The following is a 24,386-nucleotide window of genomic DNA, read 5'->3' as shown; positions in this document are numbered from 1 at the left end:
ACGTCTACGTCTAGGCGACTTCACTGATAATTTCTTTCTTGCTACATCCATCGTTCTATATTTTGCTTCAGAAATTTCATGTTTCGAACTCCAATTTTCTAATTTTTTATTTCATCATTTTAACTTTAGCGTTGAATTTTTCTCTTCTCATGTATTGTAATATCTTACTTATATTTGTGTCGATTTTCATGTGGTGCCTACTGATCATTCAACAATAATTTATCGGAATTTGCTTGAAATGGCTTTGGCTCTACTAGGATTGGAAAAAAAACATAGCTTATACTTTAATATCTCTATTACTTACTTTATTATATCCGTTATATTATCTAAAAGTTACCAGGGAATTTATCGCAACATTAGGTTACAGACAACAGAGTTATGATTACCACTTGAGGTGTTTAGGAAATTTAGGAAAATGGATTGAATATTAGTTAGTTACTTCGGTCATTTGCGTTAAGATTTCGGAGACTAAATCAAAACCTATCAACGAGTCAAACTGTCATCAGAATAACAGACTAAGTACTTCGAGGACCATCTTACTCTGAAAGCCCATGTCTCTCAGGAAGCGAAATTTCCGTCAAAATGATCCACGGAAGCGTTTTCAGCTCCTAATAACAACATCAAATTCTAGCAATAGCCATCTACACATAATCTAATCTCAAACTAATTACGAAGGGATTACCTTGAGACGAAAACTAACAATTCTATTGAGACTGTCATCCGTGCAAGAAAATGCATAACCTTGCTCCTTCAATGCCTTATTACTTTTCTCCATGAAGTGATGCGATAAAGAACCCCATTTAATCGTACATAACATCACCTTGCATCTCAATGTACATACCACTACACTCCATTCAGCAGATGAGTTTGTCAAAATCCAGATAGCTTAACATTTGATCCGAGAGTATTTAAAAAGTTCATTATTTGGGTTGCTTGCTAGGAAGACACATTTTTAGTTTATCTTCTTGGGGTCCAGGGCTCGAGTCCCTAAATACAAGGCGTGGAGTTTCCATAGGGAACATGATTTGATTTTGATGATAAGGGAACCTTTAAAAGTGCCAAGGTTCTTTCTATTTATACCTGAATACCCAACCCTAAGAGCGCAAAAGACCGCAGTTTACCGTAGCCTAGTTCAAATATCATTCCAGAAAGTAAATTTCCTTTTTGCCTCAAAGTGTTTTGTTATTAATTAAAGTATTACTTCTGTTCATATACATTCTCTAAGATTGACTCAAATTTGTGGGATTAATTACTTCCTAGCTTCCGCACATGTTCTCTCAAGTATTAAGTACTAAATAAAGTCGCTATGCTCGTATTTAAACTTCTCTACTACTTTCTTAAAACTTTTCTTAACAAGATGAAATAAATTAAATATACAGGAAACAAACTATTAATTTTGGAGGTAGCCAGACAACTCCTTTTTCCCAAAAAAATTCTGAATCACTACTATTTTTGTGCATCACACAATTTAATGAATTTGCATTCCCCGCTTTTTAATAGTTGAGTCCTTCGCTCTGATGCATGGGATTAATTGATAATTCTTTCATGGTTGTCCACCAGTTCTCTCATAGGCAATAAGCGGGAACCGTAGTTGTCATCTCCACTTGCGAAAGCGAACAATGACTTTAACACCTTCTTGGGGCATAACATCCTCATCTCATCTTCCTCTCCTATCCTCTTCTCGTCCAGCTCGATATGCAAACTGTCATCACCGCCATTCACTGCCAATAAAATTTTATGGGATGACGCGCCCCTTTTGCGGGAATCACCCGTGGAGAACCTCTCCGAGCCTAACCGCCAGAATGGAAAATGACTCTGAACACTACTAGGGCCATCTCTTGCCACGCACACCTCGTTAATGCCTCCATCACAACTGCTTTTCAATCCCTTCTCCTCCCTAACCCCTCCCCCTCCTTCGCGACCACCGGCGCCGAGTGTCGTAAAATACGCAGCTCGTGCCGTTACATTATGATCCTTCGCACGCCTTTGTGTTCCACACGAAATGGCTTCTGCAGTCTTCGAGACAACACGTGTCAAATATTGCCTGATGCGGAATTTTGTTTCCAGCTCGAGGTAATTTCTTCTGTCCCTATCATTCTATTTCCTTGCGTTCATCAGTTATAGAACAAGAATGAAACCACCACATGTCTTTTGAGAAGCTGTTGATGACATAGAAATGAGGTTGTCACTCGCGCTTGGTCATTACACGATGTTTTTGCATCTAGTGGTACCAATAATGTGAGATGGTGAAAAGATGATTTCAAGCAACGATGACCCGACCTCAGAAAGGGAAAAAGAACAATGACGCAATAAAGAGGCATGTGGAAGCACATTCAAAAATATTATCTGTATGTATCATCATTAGTTTCTGGAGCCGCATTACTGAGTCGATCGAGGCTTTAGAATATTTCAAAAGGCAATAGAAATGAGTCGAGAGGGAGAAGATTCACTGATTTGAGTAAAACGTTGTCACCGAAAAATATTTGATTTTGGTGCGGTTCACACTGGAGTTTGAATGCTTCAGAAAACTAAAAGCCTAATAAACAGTAAAAATCGTAATTGATATAACATACACTGAATAATCGCAAATATAACGCATGGAACTTCGTGAAAGATCGTTCTTCGCCTTTGTTTAATTAAAAACCAATAGGGAGAAGTAGGTTTCCATCCAGATGGGTGTTATTTGTGTGTTCGGGATGGATTTTACCAGGGAATATCTTATTACTTCATTAGTGGTTGAGTTCTTGGTTGCAAGCCGAAATTAATATGGAACAATTTCAGCACAATCCCCCAGGAATGGGTGGTTATGTCAAAACATTACCTTCCAATGGCATATCATCTGCGAATTTACTGCCTATTATATTCAAGAATTATGTTTTGGAGTGGAGTGGAAAAGCTTCTGACACAGTGCATGTATTTTGATATGTTTGCTAAGATATATTTTATGCAAGAAAATTATAGTCTGTTGCTGGGGATTAAAGTCATTTTTGGCAGAAAATAACCAAATCCCAGATGTAGATTATATTTGTGAATCAGCTTAATAGTGCTCAAATGCTGATTACTGTTGGAAAGTAATGACTGAACGATTTTAATTGATTATACGATATTATTTTCAGAAAAGAAAAACATTTTTTTTCTTAAATTCGCAAAAAATTATCAAGAAGCAAAGAATAATTCGCCTGTTGCAAACATTACTTAACAAAAATTATAATTTTTAGGATGAAAGGAAAGAATTGTCACACCATTTGTCTGTGTTTACGATGCTGTTTTTGAGAGAAAAATAAGGAAAAAGATTCCGAGTTCCAGAAACATCAATCACCATTCCAAATTATTAGCATGTTTATTAACACAAGCGCGTCTAACGCCCTACGTTAACAAACACGAAGAAAGAGGACAGCGCTAAGAATTAGGTTAGACGTCCTGGATTTAAAGAAACCAGAAGGTTACATTTTCACGATCCAGTGAGGAAGAATAAAATTCTCTCCAACGGGCGTTTAGAGTTCAGATTAAAGGAACTTCACGGCAATGCTATTCCGTACCCTAATGTGCATAAAAGCCTCGTTTAGGGAAAAAGAGGAAGCTAAGGGAACATTCAAATAGCGTCCAATACGTGATTTAATTACGTTTTGGAATCAATTTAATAGTGTTGGCCAGAAATCGTTCTCCTAACCAAGGCGTACCCAAATTATTGATCGATAAAAGTAAGTGTCGATCTTTTTTCAGATCGAAGGGAACATTTTTGGAAAATCTAAACTTTTAACTCGTCCCCATTACAATTCTACGGACGTACCACCACATGTAATCCTCATTGATTTAACGGTCTACCGCATTCAGTAATACTTGACCGTACGGATGACCCTGAATTGAACTTTTAAATGTGTTCACCCAAAAGCTCACAGTTTGCAGAGTGCTAAAATGGCTTTGTATCGTGCAAAAATCTTCTTCTTGTCCCAGCTGGTCTGAGAATGAACGCGGCGGTAAGTGTGTCGTTGCTTCCTTCTTGTCGCAACGCATGAGCAGAGTTGTGTAGAATGAATTTGACCATTGTCGCATCACGGTTATCATTGGATGAAGAATTGGATTCAAAGAACAAAAATTAATTTGTTAAGTGGTCATTCATTACTGGTAGGCGCATTCAAGTGGATGAGAGGGCTAATAAAATAAATTGCTAATTTTTTTCATACATTCCATTCACTTTCCGTGTTAAATATTTAATAGATAACAATGGACTTCTGCGTACTGTAAAATATTTGAATGGAATTTGATGACTGAAAGAAATACTGCTTCAAATCGTGTTAATTAGCATTACTACTATAGAAACATCCCCATATTTCTATAAAATGCTGTTAGAAAATCTTCATGCCAACTTATTGTGCAACTAAAATGTAAACAACTAATTCACACACACACAAGTTCCAAATATAAAAATGATTTGAAGCACCAGAAATAAGGAAAGAAGTGACTATCGCGCGGGTAAGATTATAATAGAGTGCCGACGTTTTGGGTACCGACTCGCTACCCATTCTCACGGCTACTGATAGAAAATTCGAAGTGACCGTTGAAGCCCAGTCGGTACCCGAAACGTCGGCGCTCTATTATAATCTTACCCGCGCGGTATCCCGAGAAGATTTTTCAAAAGTTGTTCGCCGGGAAAGTGTTAAATCATATATAAGTGACTATCATTCATTGCAAAAATATTACTAGAATGAACTGCAGAAATAAGAAATAAACGATCAATGGTACTTCTGGATAAGTATCGAAAGAAAATGCCAGTCTAAAAAGTCGGTAAATGAAATCAAAGAAGAAACTATAGTCATTTAATGCAGGCGAAAGCGGTTGGTACTTGTAACCATGGGCGAATTCAGGATTTTTTTCACGGGGTGGGGGACACAAGAGTCTGACAGATATTCCCATATTTGAGATTAAAAACAAAATGCAACAATTACCGTAGAAAATATTCTCTTTATTTTGATATAAAAGTATTTAACATTAATTTAAATAATTCTGGCTCCGTAATAGACAAAATAAAATGAACGTAACGATAACCGTATTAAATATGTTGTCTATTTTTTAAGCGTCACGTGCCCCCTTCTCCCCTCCTTCCCTAAATCCACCAATGCTTATCATTATTTTGATTTGTGTTTTTACTAGATGGGTTCCCAAAAGCCATCTCTCTGGCAACACTGGAATATCATGATGAGCTACACCACTACAGAGTAGATCACTCTAGAGGAAATTAAATTTTACAGCCAATTTTCCACCGATTCTGATTTTACTTCGCGACCGATTTAAATACATTTTTACTATCTTCAGTATTATCATACAAAATGCACTGAAATTGGTCATGAAAGTATTTGTGGAGATTTGCCATACATTTTCTAATGACTGATATGTTAGAATTCTACTATATGAATCTGAAACAACTGTCCATAGATCTTTTAACGCTAATCCCAACCTATTGATGCCTTCGAAAAGTTAAGAATTACCCAAAAACCACGCTTTTATGGCAGCAATGTTTGAAAAATTTAATAGATTTCCTAGGTCTTTGTGGTATTTGGAATTTTTATTTATTTGAGGTAGATACCTTTTGGTAAATGTACAAACCTCGCAACAAAGAATGGCAATACATATTCTTCAAGATATTTACAACGTGTCAAGTAACAGCAATCATAAAGAGGTATTTTAGTCGTGGGCGCATGCTATTTCATCCTTGTTATTGTTCGAGAAACCTTTTATGATAGCCAGAAGAATGATAAGCCACCTTATTTCAGCCTTAGCACCATAAAGCGCCTCCCGTGGGAATTAACCGTCTGTACCGCGAAAAGATATCCAAGGAGACAGTTTCTCGCAATGATCTCCGCGATAGGACTGTCGTTTTCCATAAATTCTCAAAGGAATTCCGGAAGAAACTCCAAATTCTCCTTGACAGGCATTCTCCTCCCCAAGAGATATTTCAAATTAAAAGCTGGATCTCCCACCCTCGTCTCCTTTTATCCAAGCGAGGGAATGTATGCTTATATTTCGCCTTTTCCCTGCTCAATCTTACCAAATGATGTAACTATTCATCATCTTCAACAACTATCACTCCAAAGAAATATTTGCAGCAGTAAAGGGTCTCCAGTTTCCTTTTATTTTGAAATGTCAGCCAGCTCCTTTACAGCCGAAGGTTTCCTTCCTTTTTTTTCGACCTTAACTTAAAAATTATCCAACTCAGACCTTTTCCTTGATTTTTTCTTTTAATCCTCTAAATAATTTTTCAGGAAACTAGTAGCTCTTTGAAAACATGCCACTCATTTCTTATGGCTGCAAAAAGACAGAAATAAACGTAAGACTATGCATGTATGCTGGTTTCGCATTTCTCACGGTTTAAATAATGTCTAGTCGTTCTTTTAACGAAATTAGTGTTTCATTGTGTCTATGATATGTAAAAACCAATTGCAATGAATGAGTGCATAGAATTATAGCTATTTTAGCATAATTAGCATTTTAGAGCATTGCAAGACAAAGTGGTACTATGGAAATCCAATAAATGCTACAATGGAGGGACTGGAATAAGAAATGAAATGGTTTTCGAGAAAAAGATAGTTAGAAGGATTTGGGGCCATAATGAAGGAATACAAGCTGTTCACGGAGGTAAAAATAGGATGTAAAAGTGAATCATTGTGGGAAGTATTACCAAAATAGAAGTCTGACGTCAATAAATAAGATTTTTTGCGGGAGTATGTCATATAAGTAATGGGCTAGGTAGCCAAGTGAAGTGTGTCATACTTTTCAGTTGTGAGTAATGAAAAAAGCTAAAGCTGGAGCTAAAAGTTGTAGCTAATCACACAAATTATTATGGTTTTTATCAGCAGAAGCAGAGGAATGAACAGAACAAAATTCTAGACTTAGAAAGTTATGCGTGTATAATTTTACCTTGCATGTTCCACCTCTATTCCTAAAACGCAGTGCTTCTTCCCTCTAATGTGGCAAAAGAACGTTAAACAAAGCATCTCTACCGTCTTCAACATTCTTAGCTTCGCCCCTCCCCTGTTACTACATTCAATGTAATCTGCAGCCAATTGGAAGCCTCACCGTCTCCACCAATCCTCCTCCTGTCCTCCTACTTCATGCCCAGAGGGTCGTAATCCGCCCTTAGTTATCCCAAATTGAACGACATGTTCTCTTCTAGACTGAGAAGAGATAAGAGGGAAACATTCCCATGATTTCGAGAGAGAGAGAAACCAACCTCCCAAGCACGCTCAATGATATTCGACCCCCGGGCTATCTATTAATAGTACACTATCCGGCTCACCTGCCTTCCAAACATGGGTTCTCAATCTTTGAATTTCGACATCTCATCGCTACATGACTTTCGAATCAAAGATGATGACCTAGCATGAGATTGAGGTATACAAGTATTCTAATCGCGTTTAGTTACTATATAACTATGTAATCCATTATGAATTGCATACGACATTATTCCAAACGTTAATAGTTACTACTGTGTCGCTGAAGGAGAATGATGTAGATCAATGGAGACCCAGAAAGTAATCATAATTCATGAGAGGATTGGTAAAATGTTTATGAAAATTATCAACGTCAACTTCACATTAGCATCAACTGCATTTTATTCTACAGTTACTTCAGTTTTGACTCTTTGAGGAATTAGACCACCAGCTTCACCAATTGTCTTGCTATAGGCAATTAGAAGAGAGGACTGCACTTTAGTTTTTACTGCTGAGGTCATTTTCGGTATTTAGAAGCAGATCGGTTAAAAAACCGGAGTCATCTTCAGCCTGCTCTAAACGCTAGCGTATCACAGCACACCAAATGAACGGAGAGCTGAACTTGAAGTTTCCTTGCTCACTATCCAAGAAAGAACCAGGATCCTTCAGGAAATGCATCGCTACTGTCATGGCCGGTGCTCTATGCAAGATCTAGAGATCGAAAACTAAGACTTTAGTAACATCACTTATCGGATTGCCTAAAGCTAAGGTCTTCCTTATCATTCGCCCCCGAGTACAGGAATCCTATACCAACCTTTGGTTCAATACCGTGAATGAAACATAAACATCGTTCAGTTAAGACTGCTTTCATTCCTTCTGATAATAAAACTGCTTCTGGTGATATAACTGCTTCTATTCTTGATAATAGAACTGCTTTCATTCCCTCAATATTTATCAGATAATTTTGAGCCACAAATGTATTATCCACTTCCTCAAGTAAGTTCCATATCTTCTGTGCTGGTAACATCAGCTATCACAACTGATTTAAAGTATGGGTTCAGCTGGTATTTCGGGAATACTTCAAAAGGAGTCCCAAAACAACATGAAAAATAACATTAAAGTACGAAATACTTTGATTTTTTTATGATTAATCAGCGTGACACTCATCGATGATAACCATAATTACTACGAAATAAAACTACGGATAATTAATTACCGAAAAAAAAACTTTAATTCACTTTACGTTCATCACCTGCCTAACTTTGTAAACTTTTGGGTAACTTCTCAGTTGGGCTCGACACAGTAGGCACAATGACATAATGCAAATCATCTTAATAATGTCGCGCCCCTCAAAACATCAAGTTCTGGCATCTTTATTTTGCTTAGCAGACATTTCATCTGAGCAACCCCACGCGTTTCTAACACATCCCACGCGAGATAAGAGAAATAATTCCTTACTCTAGCGCCGACACGAAGAATCTCAATTTGTTTTCCAGTTCTTTCGAACTTATGTTTTTTTTCAGACGCGAGTCAAACGCTTTACAGTGCTCGTTCTTTTCTTGATTTGATTTTTCTCTTATTCTTAACCCACCTCCCCCTACCCAATCTACCGATTCGCTCCGCATTTGTTATCGTTTCGAGAAACAAAGAAGCCTTCCCCTCTCCTTCCTTTTCCCCAAAATACAATTCGCCACCCCCAACCAAGGCGCCGCAGGCTTTAAGGAGAGCGAAAAAATCAATACCCATCGCGAAAGGATTAGCTTGTCCAACCTCACTCAACTTCCCAGTCTCAATCGTTCTCTCGATTCTCTACGCCTGTCTCAAGCAAGGCTGAAAACAACGCCTCGCTTCTTGATTGATGGGCCCTGTTGAGGGAGGTATTGGGTGACGACCTTATTTAGACAGTAGTTAATAATAATCCAAGCGTTCCAAAAGAGCGGCATTGTTAGATTTCAGATGTGGTGCACATTGTTTACATTGTATTTGAGATGGCATTTACCTCCGATAAATACAAGATGAACGGTGATCATTCTACCCCGATTTCATACCAAAAACCTTATCCTCCATTATTCACAAAAGCATAAAAAGATGGCCTAAAGTAAAAGAATTTAACGATATAATCATAGCGTTACCTCGAACCAATCTGTCAATTAACAGATGATGGTTACGCAAAATATTATATCCTTAAATATTCTCAAAAGCGAGATAAACTCTTCTCATACAATTACCATTGAAATCGTAGTGAGGGACTAATTAATGGTGTTCTTGTTTACCTAGTAATTATTATAGTATTAGCTGATAATAGTGCGCTTTTAAATTGTATTACAGGCATTACAATACCTAACTCAAAGCAATGACCTATATTACAACGAACTAAATACAAATTTGGGACGGCTACTCAATTGAAAATGAATTGAGAGCGACTGAAGTCAAATTTCAGGGAAATTATATTTCAGTAGGTCCAGTAGTATATATTGCAGGTAAATGTGAGGCGTAATAATGATTAATTTACTCGTGGAACTACTCATTTTGAATTTGATACTCGAATAAATGATAACGCATTAGTGACTTTTATTGAGAATTCCAAATACGAATCAACACGCGACGCCTAATAAAACAGCCAAATGATACCTTTCTTCCAATTGCGATGGAAATAAAGTAGGAATGTGTGATGTTGCGGAAACCTAATGATATCGAGTTCGTTATGATAAAACTCTTCGAAATGTTCACTAGTACGTTTTTGGAGTTAATCAACCGTTATTTCAACCATAAATTTTTGCATGAATACCATACGATAAAAAACATCTTAATCAAGGCAATTATTATCAGAATGCGATGTTTAGTGATGCGAGTGGCATATTTAAGAACTAAGGTGGACTTGACTGTGGATATTTCGATGCCGACACCAGGGCCGAAGGCCTTGGAGTTGCTCCATCAGGCTGGGGTTTTGCCTTCTAGGGAAACAACCACTTTGCCTCGGGTAACTGGGGTGATCCAGGCACTGGATAGCAGTAAACTGAGCATTACGCCATGTCAGTTAACGCGGTACCGCTCATGGAAATTTGATGATGAAATGATTTTGTCGTTATTTTTTCAGGATGATCCCACGTATTTGTCCTTCTACAGAGGATAAAGTAGTGCATTAGAGCAATAATATGTTTCTTTAATGAAAAAAAAACTGAAGGGGAATCTTGTTGAAGTTTAAATTCTAAGCCTTTAATTTAGTTACTTTGAAAAATAAGTAATAATTCTTAGAATTTAATCATCGAAACATTTTCCTTTTAAAAGAATAAGATGCAGTACTGCACCTTTGTACCAAATAAATTTTGGATGCTTAACTATGGAAGAAGGCACTAAAACTTCACGATGTATCCTAACTTCGGCGTTGTGTGACTTTCGTTCTAATTGTTGTAATCGTAAAATTCATATTCAAATAATTGATAATATGCACTACTCACAACGGCTACTAAATTTTCAAGTAGCGTTCAGCAAATTCGAGCTGAAAATGTTACTTTTTTTTTACGTATATTTGACGTGAAAGGACCTTGACGTAAAGTAAATTAGAGAGTTAACTTTTTTGGGCATCAGAAAATGGGCTCTTTAATATTTGGCACCGCAAAATAAGATAAAATGTGGCAAAACGAGGAATCTCAAACAGTCACTCCAACTCCACCACTACACCGTCATCACGAGCAGATATACGCTCAGGGCTGACCCTGCATCCGCGAGTGGTCGAAAATCGTTCAAATGCACGAAACCCGCGAGGACCCAATCAACCGACGACGTGGATCAACACCAATCATTACACACATCCTCTCCTCCCGACCTCACACAAATTTCCCCACAATCATTGAACGCTTTTGTGGCCGCAAAACTTCATTATCGGGGGATCGGGTTGGTATGGTGACTAGAGTGTTGGCTTCCCACCCCGTGGGCTCGGGTTCAAATCCCGGCGGTGGCAGAGAATTTTCGGAGACCGTCCGATCCCTGCTTGAGTTATGTGTGGAGAACATTTCTAGCGCAACACTCCGTCCGTCGGATGGGACGTAAAGCCGTGGTCCCTTTGGCGCCTTTCGTTAAGAGCAGGCTAATGCCGACGCCGGGTTTCTCTCCACCCTTCCTTACCTACCCTTCCCTCATGGCGCAAATGACCTAAGCTGTCGGTCGTCTCCTCCAAATACCATACCATAACTTCATTATCCCGCACCACAGCCATTTAAGCCATAAGGGGTATAAAAGGACACCCGTAGACAAATGCACCACGCACGTATACCGACACCGAAAACCCGAATGCATCGAACGAGGTGGTCGTGGGTGGGCGTGTCCGTCCTATCTATTATTCATCAGGCGACGCTTGGGACTCCTGTCGCACACTCTCCATCTTGGGACGCGAAAGGAGACGGTGACGTTGGGCATCGGACCGTAATGGAATTACCTCACTGCTCCCTTCCTTCCTGTCCACCAATTCCTCCGCATCATTCTTTCTCCTCCATCCCTTCCATTCTCTCTCCTCAGCGCCGAAACCCCGGATCGAATACCGACCTTGACGGTTTCCCGACGAAATGATCCTCTCCTTCCTCGTCCCTGCGATTCGGATTCCTATCCATGAGAGGCAAAGCACCTGCAGGAAGGAGAGCGAAGGAACGTCGCGAGAGGAAGCGAATGCCAATCTTTTCGCTTTGACGGCCTCCGAGGACATTGCTGCCGCCGATGATCCATGGGGGGGAATTGGGAAACATCTCGCCCTGAGGTCCGGACACCTCTTTCCGGTTTCAAGTCATCTCCCTTTCTCAGTTTGGATGATTCTAGTCTACAATCATAGGCATGTCCACGTTGGGTGCCGTGGGGTCTAAGCGCGTTCTTCAAGGGACGCAAAAGTATTCTTTAAAGCCAAAACAGTCCAATGTAAAATATAACCTTAAATCCTAAAAAGTGAAATAAGAAATGGGCGAAGATAAGAACTCTGTAGATACTAAAACCTATGATATCAGAAGAGACTTATTTTACATAAGAAGGACGAGAAGAATCATTTCATATAATTTACAGGAACAAGGCAAACGTGCATCGGTCCACAAGGGTGAAGAAGAGGTAAAAAATATTTCTTTTTCTGAGTCATTCAATTGATGGATATTTGATGAAAGAAATTAACTCAAAATGTCCCACTTGAAATGTGATTTAAATGCGCAACACTCAAAATTATCACCCTTAAATACAAAAGATCAATGTTTGACTATATCTCGCACTTTGATGTTCATTGTTCTCTTAACTATATTAAATATTAAAGATTCCATTCTTTGGTTTTAGGATTACTTTTTGACATAAAAATACGAGAGAGGAGCATCAGGTTTACTTTATAGATGTGCACTGACAGTAAAAATAAAGGGGAACGCATTTGGCGGCGTGCTCCGATCCACACCGAAAGTCTGTACGGCGCTTATTGGTCGCTAACAATTAAATTTGCCATTATTTTTTAATTTTTAACAATTTTTACATGGCATGCAATGGAAAAAATGATCACCATTAATTTTAAACTGATCAATTATGTAATTTTTCTATTAGAACATCCCTTAACATAATGAGAGGGATGGCTGTAGTCTTTAACCATTTTTTCATTTTTCACATGCGTGTGCGAATCATTCATTGACGTTTCCTGCCTCACCTACTTCTTAAAGCATTTCTTCCTTTATATAGATATGTTCCTTGGTTATCATATATAATATTTAGTAAGCCAAAAAAAGATATGACGCATTCGTGTTGCAAAAAAAAGCTTTTCCGCTCATGCTTGCAGAGAAAATACTCAAAATTAGGGCTAAGACCGTTTTTTTTGTGGGGAAAGAGGGATCTTGAGTGGAAGAAAATGCCAATCTATCCAATTTTACGGCGCAAAAGGTGACTATGGTACCTTTGCGAGGGTGGACTAAGAATCATTTCGTTCAAACATCCGTTCTTCTTCTACCTCCATCTCTCTCGATTTGCCCTTGAAAGAATTTTCATCCACAAGGGGCCATCTCATGCACGAATGAATAGTATGTTTACCAAAAATACAAATCAGGCATTTTTATTCAATTATATTCTTAAAAACGCCCCCTATAAGTTGAACTCACTCTTTTAGAGCTTTTTCATGGATGAGTTTTAATATAATTTAAAAAAATGAGATAAAATTCACTTTGGCACTTTTATATTTGATATATATTACTCTTCATTTCTTTCATTGGATCGTCTTACCTTTCCACCTTTTTCAGGTCTAATTAAATATACCGTATATGAAAAATACTACTGATTTTAAAAAATGTGGAAGACTAGATAGAAGGTTAAAATTACGTTCAAATCCTGAGCTCGGTAGTGTTTTGTTCCTTATTTTTGTGCTTTATGAAACATTGCTCGAAGATAAATTACATGAATCGTATGTAATTTGCAAAGCATTGCATGAAAAAATTCTTTGTACGGAATCACGTGCACAGTTGCAAAAACGTGTACACCAAGGATATAATTCACCAGTGAATTATCTAATTTGTCTTCTCTAACTTCTTCCACGTTGTTTCTCGAAATAATTTGCATCGGACTGCGGTTTGATCGTCATCATATCAGTATAAGACGGAAAGGAATAACTAATGTCCTTAGGTGGAAGAGATTTTAAAATAAACTCTTTCACTATAAAAGATTGCATAAAGGATTCCACGCGTGGATTCTATGTTACCCATTTGAATTTGAAGTAAATTTTATGATTATTGGCTCAAAGTTTTCATTTGGAGGAAAGAAATAGAGCAAGTGAAAAATACCAGACTGGCATTTTTTGCACTGAACCTTACAAATATAGCAAAGAAAATTTTTTTCTTCTTTTATTACACCTGCTAAGGTGATCTGACTCCTTAAGCAATCACCTATCTGAAGAAACTGTGAGTAAACGGAGGAAATCTAAATCTGAAACGTGTATAACATCAAACATTCCCTTTATACAAGGAGTGCGGTAACGGATTCAATGGCCCGAACGTGGTGCTTAGCGTTTGATATGCGGTGGGTCAGTCGTGAGTAGGTGTGAATAAATTCACAAAAAAAGACGGATCACGACCGAATCGTGACAAAATGGCGCGCAATGAAAGCAACAATGCAACACCTACAAACTTTTAATGAATGCTCCCTTTCCAATGCAATGTCACGTTTGGCGACGCAAATCCCTTTGTGCAACCTCCCGGCATGCGTAGGCAGCGATTTTCCGCGTTAAGTTTACCACGTCGTGACCTTGTTGCGATCGTCACCTATCGTCACTCATCACATAATGGGGAAATTGTTCCGTAAATTCTCCCAACTGCAGTACCGCTTTCTTAAATACAACAACATAAACTTTACCACAGCCAAAAGACAGCTCAAGATTTTTCTAATAAATGCTTGAGCAAAATTTGCCCATACTTTAACTTTCACAAAACCCAAGGCTGAGCATATTTCCGTCAGCTTTCATTACATTATCTGAGGTTTACTATTATTAAAAATGTTTGTTTAACCTACTTCCGGTTATTCAATATACTTCTTCATAAAACGACTGTATTTTGAATATATCGAGGGAGAAAAAGAGTTTCAGCTATTCCAAGCACTATTTTCATTTGTTCCACGAATAGTTTTGTCGGCTTTTAATACGTTATTTGAATTAAGGCATTATTAAAAATGAGTTATGCTTTGCTTTCCTCCTATTATTCAGTGTAATTGCCCATGAAAAGACTGTATTTTGAATATATCGAGGGAAATAGAGAATCTCAAGTCTTACAGGGACTATTGTAAGATGCTCCACTTTTTTCGAACGACGAATGATTTTCAAATCCTGTACGTCATTCTTCCGGGAATTGAAAATCCAATTAAAGACACGGAAAGCAATTTAGATGCCAAAAAAGCAAATACCTGGTGATAGAATTGTGGGATGAAGAGCTTACAGCTTATTATTTCCTAACGGATTGAAAAAAAACGAATCCTGCTCGTAGGAGGATTATCAAAATTTCGTCTTCGATAGTAGTACATATTTACAAGAACTCCGCCCTCCCAAAGTCAGGATATGACCTAGGAGAAAAAACACGTTTAAAATGATAAGAGCAGGAAAAAATAGTTTTCTAATGACATACACCTGGTTGGTCTCTCCTTCTTAGCATCCAGAGTGAACTAAATAAACAGCTTTGAACTGAAATGAATTACGTCAGTGCTAATGCGCTACAACTTAAAAATCCGTATGAGAAGCAAGGTACCAAAATTGCGTTTCGTTTCCTATTCCCATCTTCTCTATTCAACTAAGAATAATCTTTTTCCAAAGATTAAAAATTTTTCCTACTTCAAATTCGAAAATATTTCCCTCAAGCAATCATTTATAAGTCTCAAGATAGTGCAAATGAAGTAAAATTACAATCCGATTCCATAAAGAGGAATCGAAAAATACACGGAGAAAAAAATCATTCGCCTTGACCAGGATTTTGAACCCGGATCCCTCGATTTCAGCCAATAATGCTATCTACCCTGTGGATATACGTATATTGCGGGTGACTCCCGCTACAGTTATCACCGTGGCTACTGCGCGTATGCTCAAAACTATAGAAAGGATACCCTACCTTCATCAGCCGTATGTGCTCTAATCTCATGCAATTTAATGAAAGGGCGATATATTATGTGGCTGTCTCTAAGAAGACTAGGAAAGTGTAAGAGCGAGTTTCTAGAACAAATCGCAAAAAAATAAGCGAAGAGCTTAAACAAAAATTAACTCAATGACTCAGGAGAGTCAAAATTACTGGGCGCCATCTATCTTCAGTGGAAGTAACTGCAGACCGCCGCTCACGCTGTATTGTAATTGACTTCAGCAGGTTCTTAGCTCTTCCGACGCCTTCTTTGGAGTATAATGCTGAGATCTATATGGTAACTGTATTATTACATTATTTTCTATTTCTATTTATATATTATTTTCTATTTCGTGATAACTTCTTGCATGATTCACGGTTTGAATGAATAAAATACGGACTAAAAGCAAATGAAACAAATAACTACGGCATTGCGTGTTCCGAAAATTTTACACGTTAATACTTTTACCATCGATTTCAATAGATTACGCGTTAATTTTCCTATGAACACCGCCATTAACGAATGGCTTATGGAATCCCAAGATAAGCGACAATTTTTCAATGCGCTGATGGTTTCTGCGAGTTGGTCGTACGGAATCAAATGCGAAGCAATGATAAACACATTTGACGAGCTGGAGGAGGCATTAGGAGCTGCAAAAATACATACGCTCATTGGTCTCCACTCTGCGTTGTGCGGACCACTAACCAAACTTCTACCCAATGACCATTGCAAAGCACACTAAGCCTTTCCTCACTTCCTCCACCGTTCCGGTCTTTTCAAGGGGGAAGGTTTCGTCTAGGAATCCGAGTTCCAGAGTCAACGCGCATAAAATATACTCCATGGGGACACCAAAGGGAAAGAGTGGAGGCAAAAAAGAATTTTTCTCTCGCATCCTAACTTATCAGTCCCGGGAGAGGGTGGATAGTGACTTTGGAGTCAGATAATTCGATAAAAGGGGCTATAAGTTTTTCTGTATTTGGACTCGGCGTCGATCCACATGGCTTATCTTTGCCTGGCGATGGAACGCCTTGGTACTGCTAGCGTATGAAAAATGGACACAAAAAGTCTACGTTTATCGAATTTTGGACCTACCGAGGGAAAAGAAAAACCTACTTTCACGCAAAAAGACGTCTAGGATATCGCGAAGTTTCACATGAACAAAAATATTATGTCACAAAGAGATTAACGATGCCCAAAATGACGATATGCCTAGCATAGAAATAAAATTTTGAAATGCTAACAGTTTTTAAACAACGATAATATCTTAAAATGCAAGCAACAGTTTAAGAGAATGCTGCTCAATCAAAAATATAATAAGTAATTCATGTTAATAAAAATGTAAATAGAGATTGTGATGCAGAAAATTATACGCTTAATCCAGCCATAAATACCTACCACTTTAAATGTGTCTCATACTGCCTTAGGAGCATAAATTGTTGATTTGTAAAATGGATTAACTAGAGCCAAAATTAGGTTCTTTTCTTCCCCGAGATAAAAATTATGCCTACCAACCATATGATGCATTAGGAAGTTTTTTCCATAAATTTTAAGCTTGCTCATTTTACAATATCAGGCATAGCTCTGTGGAATCGCCGAATAAGAGGGAGTGAGAGTGCATTTCTTACTTTATTGCTACCGGTAACAGTTACGAAACAAAGTATTTTTTACCTTATTTTTGATATGATGGTATGATAATAGAAAATGATTGGAGTGTGGAAAAAACGGTCTATTAAAGTGGAAGGTATGAAGCGAAGTTTTTTTCATATATTACTCGTTAATAAGATTGATGCTTTGGTAAAATATTCCAAATTTTAACCAAATGTGTACGTAAACTGTTAGCTAAAAGTTTTCTTCTTCATTCACCTGAGTCATGTTAGTATTTTTTTTTAAATTCTTAGCATTGAATAAGGAAGTTTAGATCTGCGGTCCCAGTTGTGCACCGTGAAGATAATCTCCAACTGTCGTAACGTTACCGCTATTGGAGTTAACCTTTTAGTTTCTCAAATTCCATGTAGTTTCGTAAATGCCTGATTCTAAACAGCTGAAAGTAGACGTTAAGCTGGTAACTTCACTAGAAGATTATTGATAACACTTTAAATCGGTCCAGGTAGACATTTAAATATTATTGGCAACCAACAAAATGGAGAAAGATTTACTCACTGAATTGATTAGTGGGAGTGGCTCTTCTGTCGTAGTCTTTTCTAAGCAGTCCATCGAGGATCTGGAGGTGATCCATTTTGGCGCCACGGCTGAAAATTAAAATCGTATGACATTTAGTGCCTTGACTTCGAGAAAACATGCTGAGACCTTGGGCTGATTGCCAAAAGTTATCAAATTACATGACAGGGATTAAATTATAGAATAGAAATCACTTTATTTTCATATAAAAATCATTTACTCGATTACACATGTACACGATTTTATTTTATACATAAAGTATGCAAGATTGGTAAAAACATGGGTAAAAATTTCCATGGAACAAACAAAAAGCAATCGTCAGCGTCCAAAATCTGCACAGTGAATTGTGGTATCTCTTTATTTAATACGTCTAAAATAAAAAGATTCATTCATTTACTATGCTATTACACTTTTATATGGGACTACTGGCAATGCAACGAACATGGTTGATTCAAAATGGAATATTCCCACCCTGTTTGAGAGTATAGAAGCATCCCTTTGCATTTATACCAACTTCACTTCTATTTTACCACTTCTTTATAAAAGTGAAAATTTCTGAGGAATTTAACCATGAAATACAGTCGATTTATGTGCATGGGATGCATATCCAGAATTGTTGCTTCACATAATTTAATTTTGAAGAAAAAAATAATTCCTGTTCATCAAAATTTTTGTTTAATCTATCGACTCTCGATTTCATTCTGATGGTAGTTTAACAATTTTGTAGATAATATTTAAAAGGGCCAATGAATCAGATATTGAAGAAGATTGTGCATAAAAATAATCATAGTAAGACCAAGTGCTTATGCACAGAGCAGAGTAAAACTGTCCTCTACTGCACCTCTCTACTGCTATCCCAGTCACTTAACAAGCTGTAGGAATAGTTTTTAGGAAAAGAAGCTTAGGACATTTTTTCGTTGAGAAATACAAAGCGTGTGAGACCAAAAGTGCATCTGCGGAATAAAATAAAACGAGGTGATGGAAAAAGCAGAGGCATGGATACAATAACTGGTTGGTCTGTATGTCTTCGAAAACAGTTATAAAATACTCCTAAGGCATAAAAATAAACCCTCATTAGGTGCAATAATGAGCCAATGCAACCATGTACTAAATATTTTTATGGTGCGTCTGAAATTTACTATTGGAAAATTTAGCGACAAACTGAAGTCCCATTTTTGCCATTTCGGTTATTATTTCAATGCATACCTAAGTTATAAAAAATAAAATATCCGAGGATTAATGAAATGAAAGCGAAATAAAAATCGAGAATTCAGAATACGACGCAGCTTCCTTCATTAGAAATGGAATGCACTCATAATCTCCTTCTATTCATACAATGATCTTGATAGAAAAGAAAATACGAAATTAAAAAAAAAACTGATCATATCAAGAGCATAGTAAAGGAGTTATATATATCCATTAATCAGATGTAATAAACCATTTTTTAACGTTTGACCGTACTCACTCATTCATAGAAAACACAAAAGTATTATGTCATGTTCTTAACCTTGAGCGATTCCACGTTATCAACTACAAGAAACTTAGGTAAAATCTCAAACTAAATCTTAACTAAAATTTTGTTGTAATTTGGAAGTGCGTAACAGAAAAGAAATACTTATAATTTCCTCAGCACGGACCTGATATTTTCATAACATACGCGATGTATTCATAACAGTACATTCTCCGACTGTATGGCCTTTGGGGTGACTTCAATGATTACAGCAAAAATTTGACAAGAAGTACAACAAAATTAATGAAAATAAAAAGGTAAAAGAAAAATGTCTCACGTTTGAACAAAAATTAAATCAATTTACCCGTATAACACAGAATTTCTTCAAGATTATACGCTCATGAACCAAGTAGAGTAAAACCACGAGTGCCTCACCAACTCTACTAACATTCTAATCTCCATGCAATCTGTGTGACTTATATTATAATAATATCGGAATTTTTTTCGTTTTAATGAAGTGAGGATAAAATTAAATTGATAAATTACATAGATGAGATTTCTTTATTTATTCTTAAAGCTTATAGTGAGAAAGATGCTTAGGAACACTATTAAACACACAATCTTGCTATTATTAGGTGTGTGATGTCGAAAACACGCATCTATACAGAAGAAAAAACGCACAAAAGAGAAGAGAGAATCCATTGACGTAACAAAAAAAAACCGAATCTCGACTCCCTTCGCATCTCATGGTCGAATTTGGATTTTTTTCCCCTCACGAACTGTCTACAACGAACCTGCTATCGTATTCCCTTCACCTTGCGCACGATTCCAAATTCCCGATCACATTAAGAATACACCACATCAACAAGCCTCAGCCACCATCTCATCGGTGGCAGGAGCGGGAGGAGAGGACGGGAGGGGGAGGGCAAAAAAAGAAGGGAAAGCGATGGGAGAAGGGGGATGACCAGATTTTTTCCCGGCAGCGAGGTCTACACGCCGATAGACCGTTGTTTATCCAACACCATCGACATTGGGAGGCCGGAGGAGAATGTCTGGTCAGTCGGAAAGGGATGGACGAGAGAGAGAAAGGGTGGAGACGAAGAAGATGGATCGAAGGCAAGAGTGGAATGGGAGCGGCTGCGGAACGAGACACAGTGAGAAATCTAACAGACCCTCGGGAATAATTCGCCGCTAGAGGGCGCGCCCTTGTTGAGCAAAAGGGAATGGAAGACTCTTGTAGGTGAGTCTGCTCTCGGGGAAGTTTAACCGTCTTGAAACGTCGACGGAGACAAAGGGAAGACAGGTGAGAACAGCAGCCGGAAGGTTAATATTTCCCCGCGGTCTGCCCTTGCGCGCTTTACGAATTTAGCTGAGAGAGAGAGCGGGGCGTTCAGAGGCACAAAGTGAGCAGACCTCATTGTATCCCGTCAAGTTCTTTGGTGTAACTGCAGGATGACAAGGGCGGAATATACCACTCAAAGGGGCGAAGGAGTTTACAAGCGATAAAATTAGACTGAGATTAAAATGAATTCACCAGCGCTTCTTTAAAATTCAAATGCGGGGAACCAACGTAAAATACTTAGCCAAATCAAGAGTAAAATATATAAATCATGAGTCAGAAATCATACCAAACTTCATAACAAAATAGCATATATTAATTTGCCTGCGTTCAAAGCATAATTCCTCCGCGCAAGTTGTAGATGCATAGCGCAAGGCGTGATGATCTTAAGTAATTAGAGGACATGCGTTTTTCTTTGCCGTAATGTTCATTAATGTAGATGGCTACTAGACGTACATAGATGACAGAATATGATGGTGGAATATTCCGCTAAAATGGAAAAAGTCTATTAAAACACTAAAAAGTAGACCAAAAAAGTAACCACGAAGGCAGGCAAATTCAAAATTTCAAATTTATTTAGCTGTGAAAAAGCACCGATATTCTACAAACGATTGGGCAACCGTCGTTGTTCGTCTTCAAGCTCTTAGGTGTAAATATAATATGCTTTTTCAACGTTAATATTACACATATTTGATATTACGTACCAATGCATACCTTGGTTCTTAATAAAAATATTTTATTCGAATGCAAAACATCGTCACGTTTCAAGGCACAAAAGAGCCAACCTCATTGTTCGCCAGGCAGTTGCTACTGCGGGAATATAGGTGGAATTTTCCACTCAAAGTCATAAATTAGTTTACAAACGATAGAACTAGAATAGAGCCTATATCAACTGCATATAGAAGTTGGAGCAGAGGTGGAACACAGTGTGCAGGGGCAGTTCATGCGTCTGCGCAGAGTGGTCGTTCATAAGTTTGTGAAGAGGGGAACTACTAGAATTTAATGGAAGACCTCCCCTAAGAATACCGAGTCCGGGAAGCCTCGCAGCCCATTTCATCAATTTCAAATTGAGGCTCATTAAGCGCAGTTTACAGGCTGGTTATCCTTTGTATAGGAACAACCCATGTATCCACATTAAATTAATTTCATAATTTTAGTCTACGAATAAATGAGCTGGAAAGTCCAAGGAAAATATGGGCTAACTTCATAGTTAAAGTATGCTCAAATAATATAATTGTTGAAAGTACTTATTTAAAACAGCATGCTTGGTCAAATTTGGTACTTTTTTAAACTATTACAAATATAAAATCGTGTAATGAAATCGTTGGTTACAGAATAGCTTTAAAATAAATTTATTTAAATAATTAATATAAAACGATTTTCAGGTAAAAAGAGAGAGTGCATTGTGGTTCAATCAAAGTGTTATAACGACGCTATATTTACTTTTGAATGCAATAAACGGGACAATTAATAAAGTATTCACGCAAAAATAATTACGGTCAAAAATCAAAATATTTTAAAATAAATTAAGACTCATAAATAATGAAAAACCATTCTTCTTAAAATAAATCAGCAATGTAATAAAATTATCGACAACATTTTATGAAATAATTTCATTATTCTCTCATTATCATTTCGATAATCGATCTCTCGATAGTTTTCGATGATCCATCCCAAAGTTATAGCGTATGAATTAATTGAAGAGGTCATGAATAATCAAGAAGGGCTTTCAATTCAATTCAAAATTCAAGTAGATTTTTTATAAATTAAGTAAAATAACGACCAATTAGAATTTATTTTGACAGTATAAGCTACAAAATCTGTATCAGTAACCAATGCAATCACCTCTTTAGTTATTGAGATAAATTAAGGAAAGCGCTAACATTTCTAGGCAATGAAAAATTTCTTTCGATTCCTTTTCCTCAGTAGAACCCAAAATATGGTATAACTAAATTATTTCTCGGAGACCTTTGCGGTAAGCCGCTTAAAATTAATTTGACATATGGACCTAATGGGATAACTTCTTCGGAAACATTTTAGCAAGATGATTGACAGCTCAAGGTAACTCAAGGCAAGGCAAATGAGCTTAACTTTTATACTTTACCGCACAGTAAATTCAAGATCAAAAACTCAGAAGAACATAAAATTTATTAATCTACAACTTATCGGGCTGATTGAAAGATTTATGAGTATTAATGGCTTTAAGTATGCAACCATTTCCACTGAAAAAGGGAGAAATTACCATACATTATCCTTATTATGCACTTAAATATCCCAGTATGTTTATCACATCATGCAGTAACAGCAGTATGTTATTCACATGCTTGATGCTTGTGGGTAAGAAATGCTTTTATATTTCTTGCTTGGAAAAAATGATCGCTGCACGAAACTAAGCTTCAGAGAACAAAGTTAAATACACCAAACAATTAAGTTGTTCATGAAAAAATATTTGACTTTGCCAGTCAAACATTTTTTCATGGCGAACTTATCCTTTGGTGTATTTAACTTTGCATCCGTGCGCATGACTGCGTACAAAGTCACTTGTTCGCTTTGAAATTCTTTTCAGAAATTCTTCAATGCTTTGAAATTCAGAGAAAAAAGTTTGTCTCACTATTTCATTACATTTCACAAATATTTAATCAGAATTTTTAGCATGATATCTAGTATGGTTTTACTGTATGATAGGACTTGTGGCCTTTAATCCCTCGGCAACGAAATTGGCACTACAACGGAGAATGACCACACAAATTGATAGTACACGTCGTATACCTACTGAAAATGTAGCTAGCTTAACATGGGGTTGTAAATACAGAGCGTCAGCTACAGCACGCTATGGTTCATCGGTGAAATATCCGGGTGTCACCACTGTGTAGGCTTTAGTCTTTCATTGTGTCGCTCCTACGGGCTGCTAGAATTATATAATAAATTCCTGCATAGGTTAAATTTCCTCTCTAGTATTTTCTCATTAACTGTTTTTTTAAGGAAAGAGCGCATAAATCGGCATAGAACATAGTTTTCAATTGTGTACACGTGGGATGGAAACGAGGAACAAGAACGATGACGGCATCTTCATAGCGAATCGGGTCCTTTCATAGGAACGCCATGGGGAATGATGGGGCGTTATGCTGGGTCGGCGCGATTACGGACCATCAAGACCTTAAGCCTCCCATCTTCCTGTTAATGGAAATTCCCGCGGCGAAGCGCTGGATTCCAACCCACTAATTCATTAATCGTCCCCTTCCCACCGCCAAAAGCACGATGCTCCTTGCCTTGCCATGGACCAACGGCCCCAATACATATACGTTCCTCAACTCTCAACCAGCGATTGGTGGCCAACCCCCATCGCTTCGGACAGGGATAATCCATTTTCTCATTCTCCCACGTGCGGGCAGGAAAAATCACATGCAATTTTTTTCCAGATAGTAGCTTAACTAAGAGCAATGGAGTGATACATTGCTTTCCATCAGGGACTTCGCTTGAATCGTTTCAGATTAATTTCAACTCATCACCAAAGACTACTACTGCCCACTGATGAAATAATGAGATTCAGGAATTATTCCCTAGCAGAATCGATCCCGAATATTTCAATCACACCTCTCCCTCCCGGCCTCTGTAAGCTGGT

At 37.6% G+C, this 24,386-nt stretch overlaps 1 protein-coding gene across 2 annotated transcripts in view; it reads right to left on the bottom strand.

Moving 5' to 3' along the window:
• Positions 1 to 24,386, bottom strand: part of LOC124165632 (glycine receptor subunit alpha-3-like) — a 94,226-nt gene that overhangs the window by 18,106 nt on the left and 51,734 nt on the right. For both annotated transcript variants that reach the window (XM_046543106.1, XM_046543115.1), the window contains exon 2: positions 17,958 to 18,046. In XM_046543106.1, the coding sequence (XP_046399062.1) occupies positions 17,958 to 18,046 (89 nt within the window). The remainder of the gene's footprint in view (positions 1 to 17,957; positions 18,047 to 24,386) is intronic.

Source organism: Ischnura elegans, chromosome 1, assembly GCF_921293095.1.
Source record: "Ischnura elegans chromosome 1, ioIscEleg1.1, whole genome shotgun sequence".
In the NCBI taxonomy this organism is placed as follows: domain Eukaryota; kingdom Metazoa; phylum Arthropoda; class Insecta; order Odonata; family Coenagrionidae; genus Ischnura; species Ischnura elegans.
The sequence above is the reverse complement of the archived record's forward strand: the minus strand, read 5'-3'. Positions and strand labels throughout refer to the sequence as shown.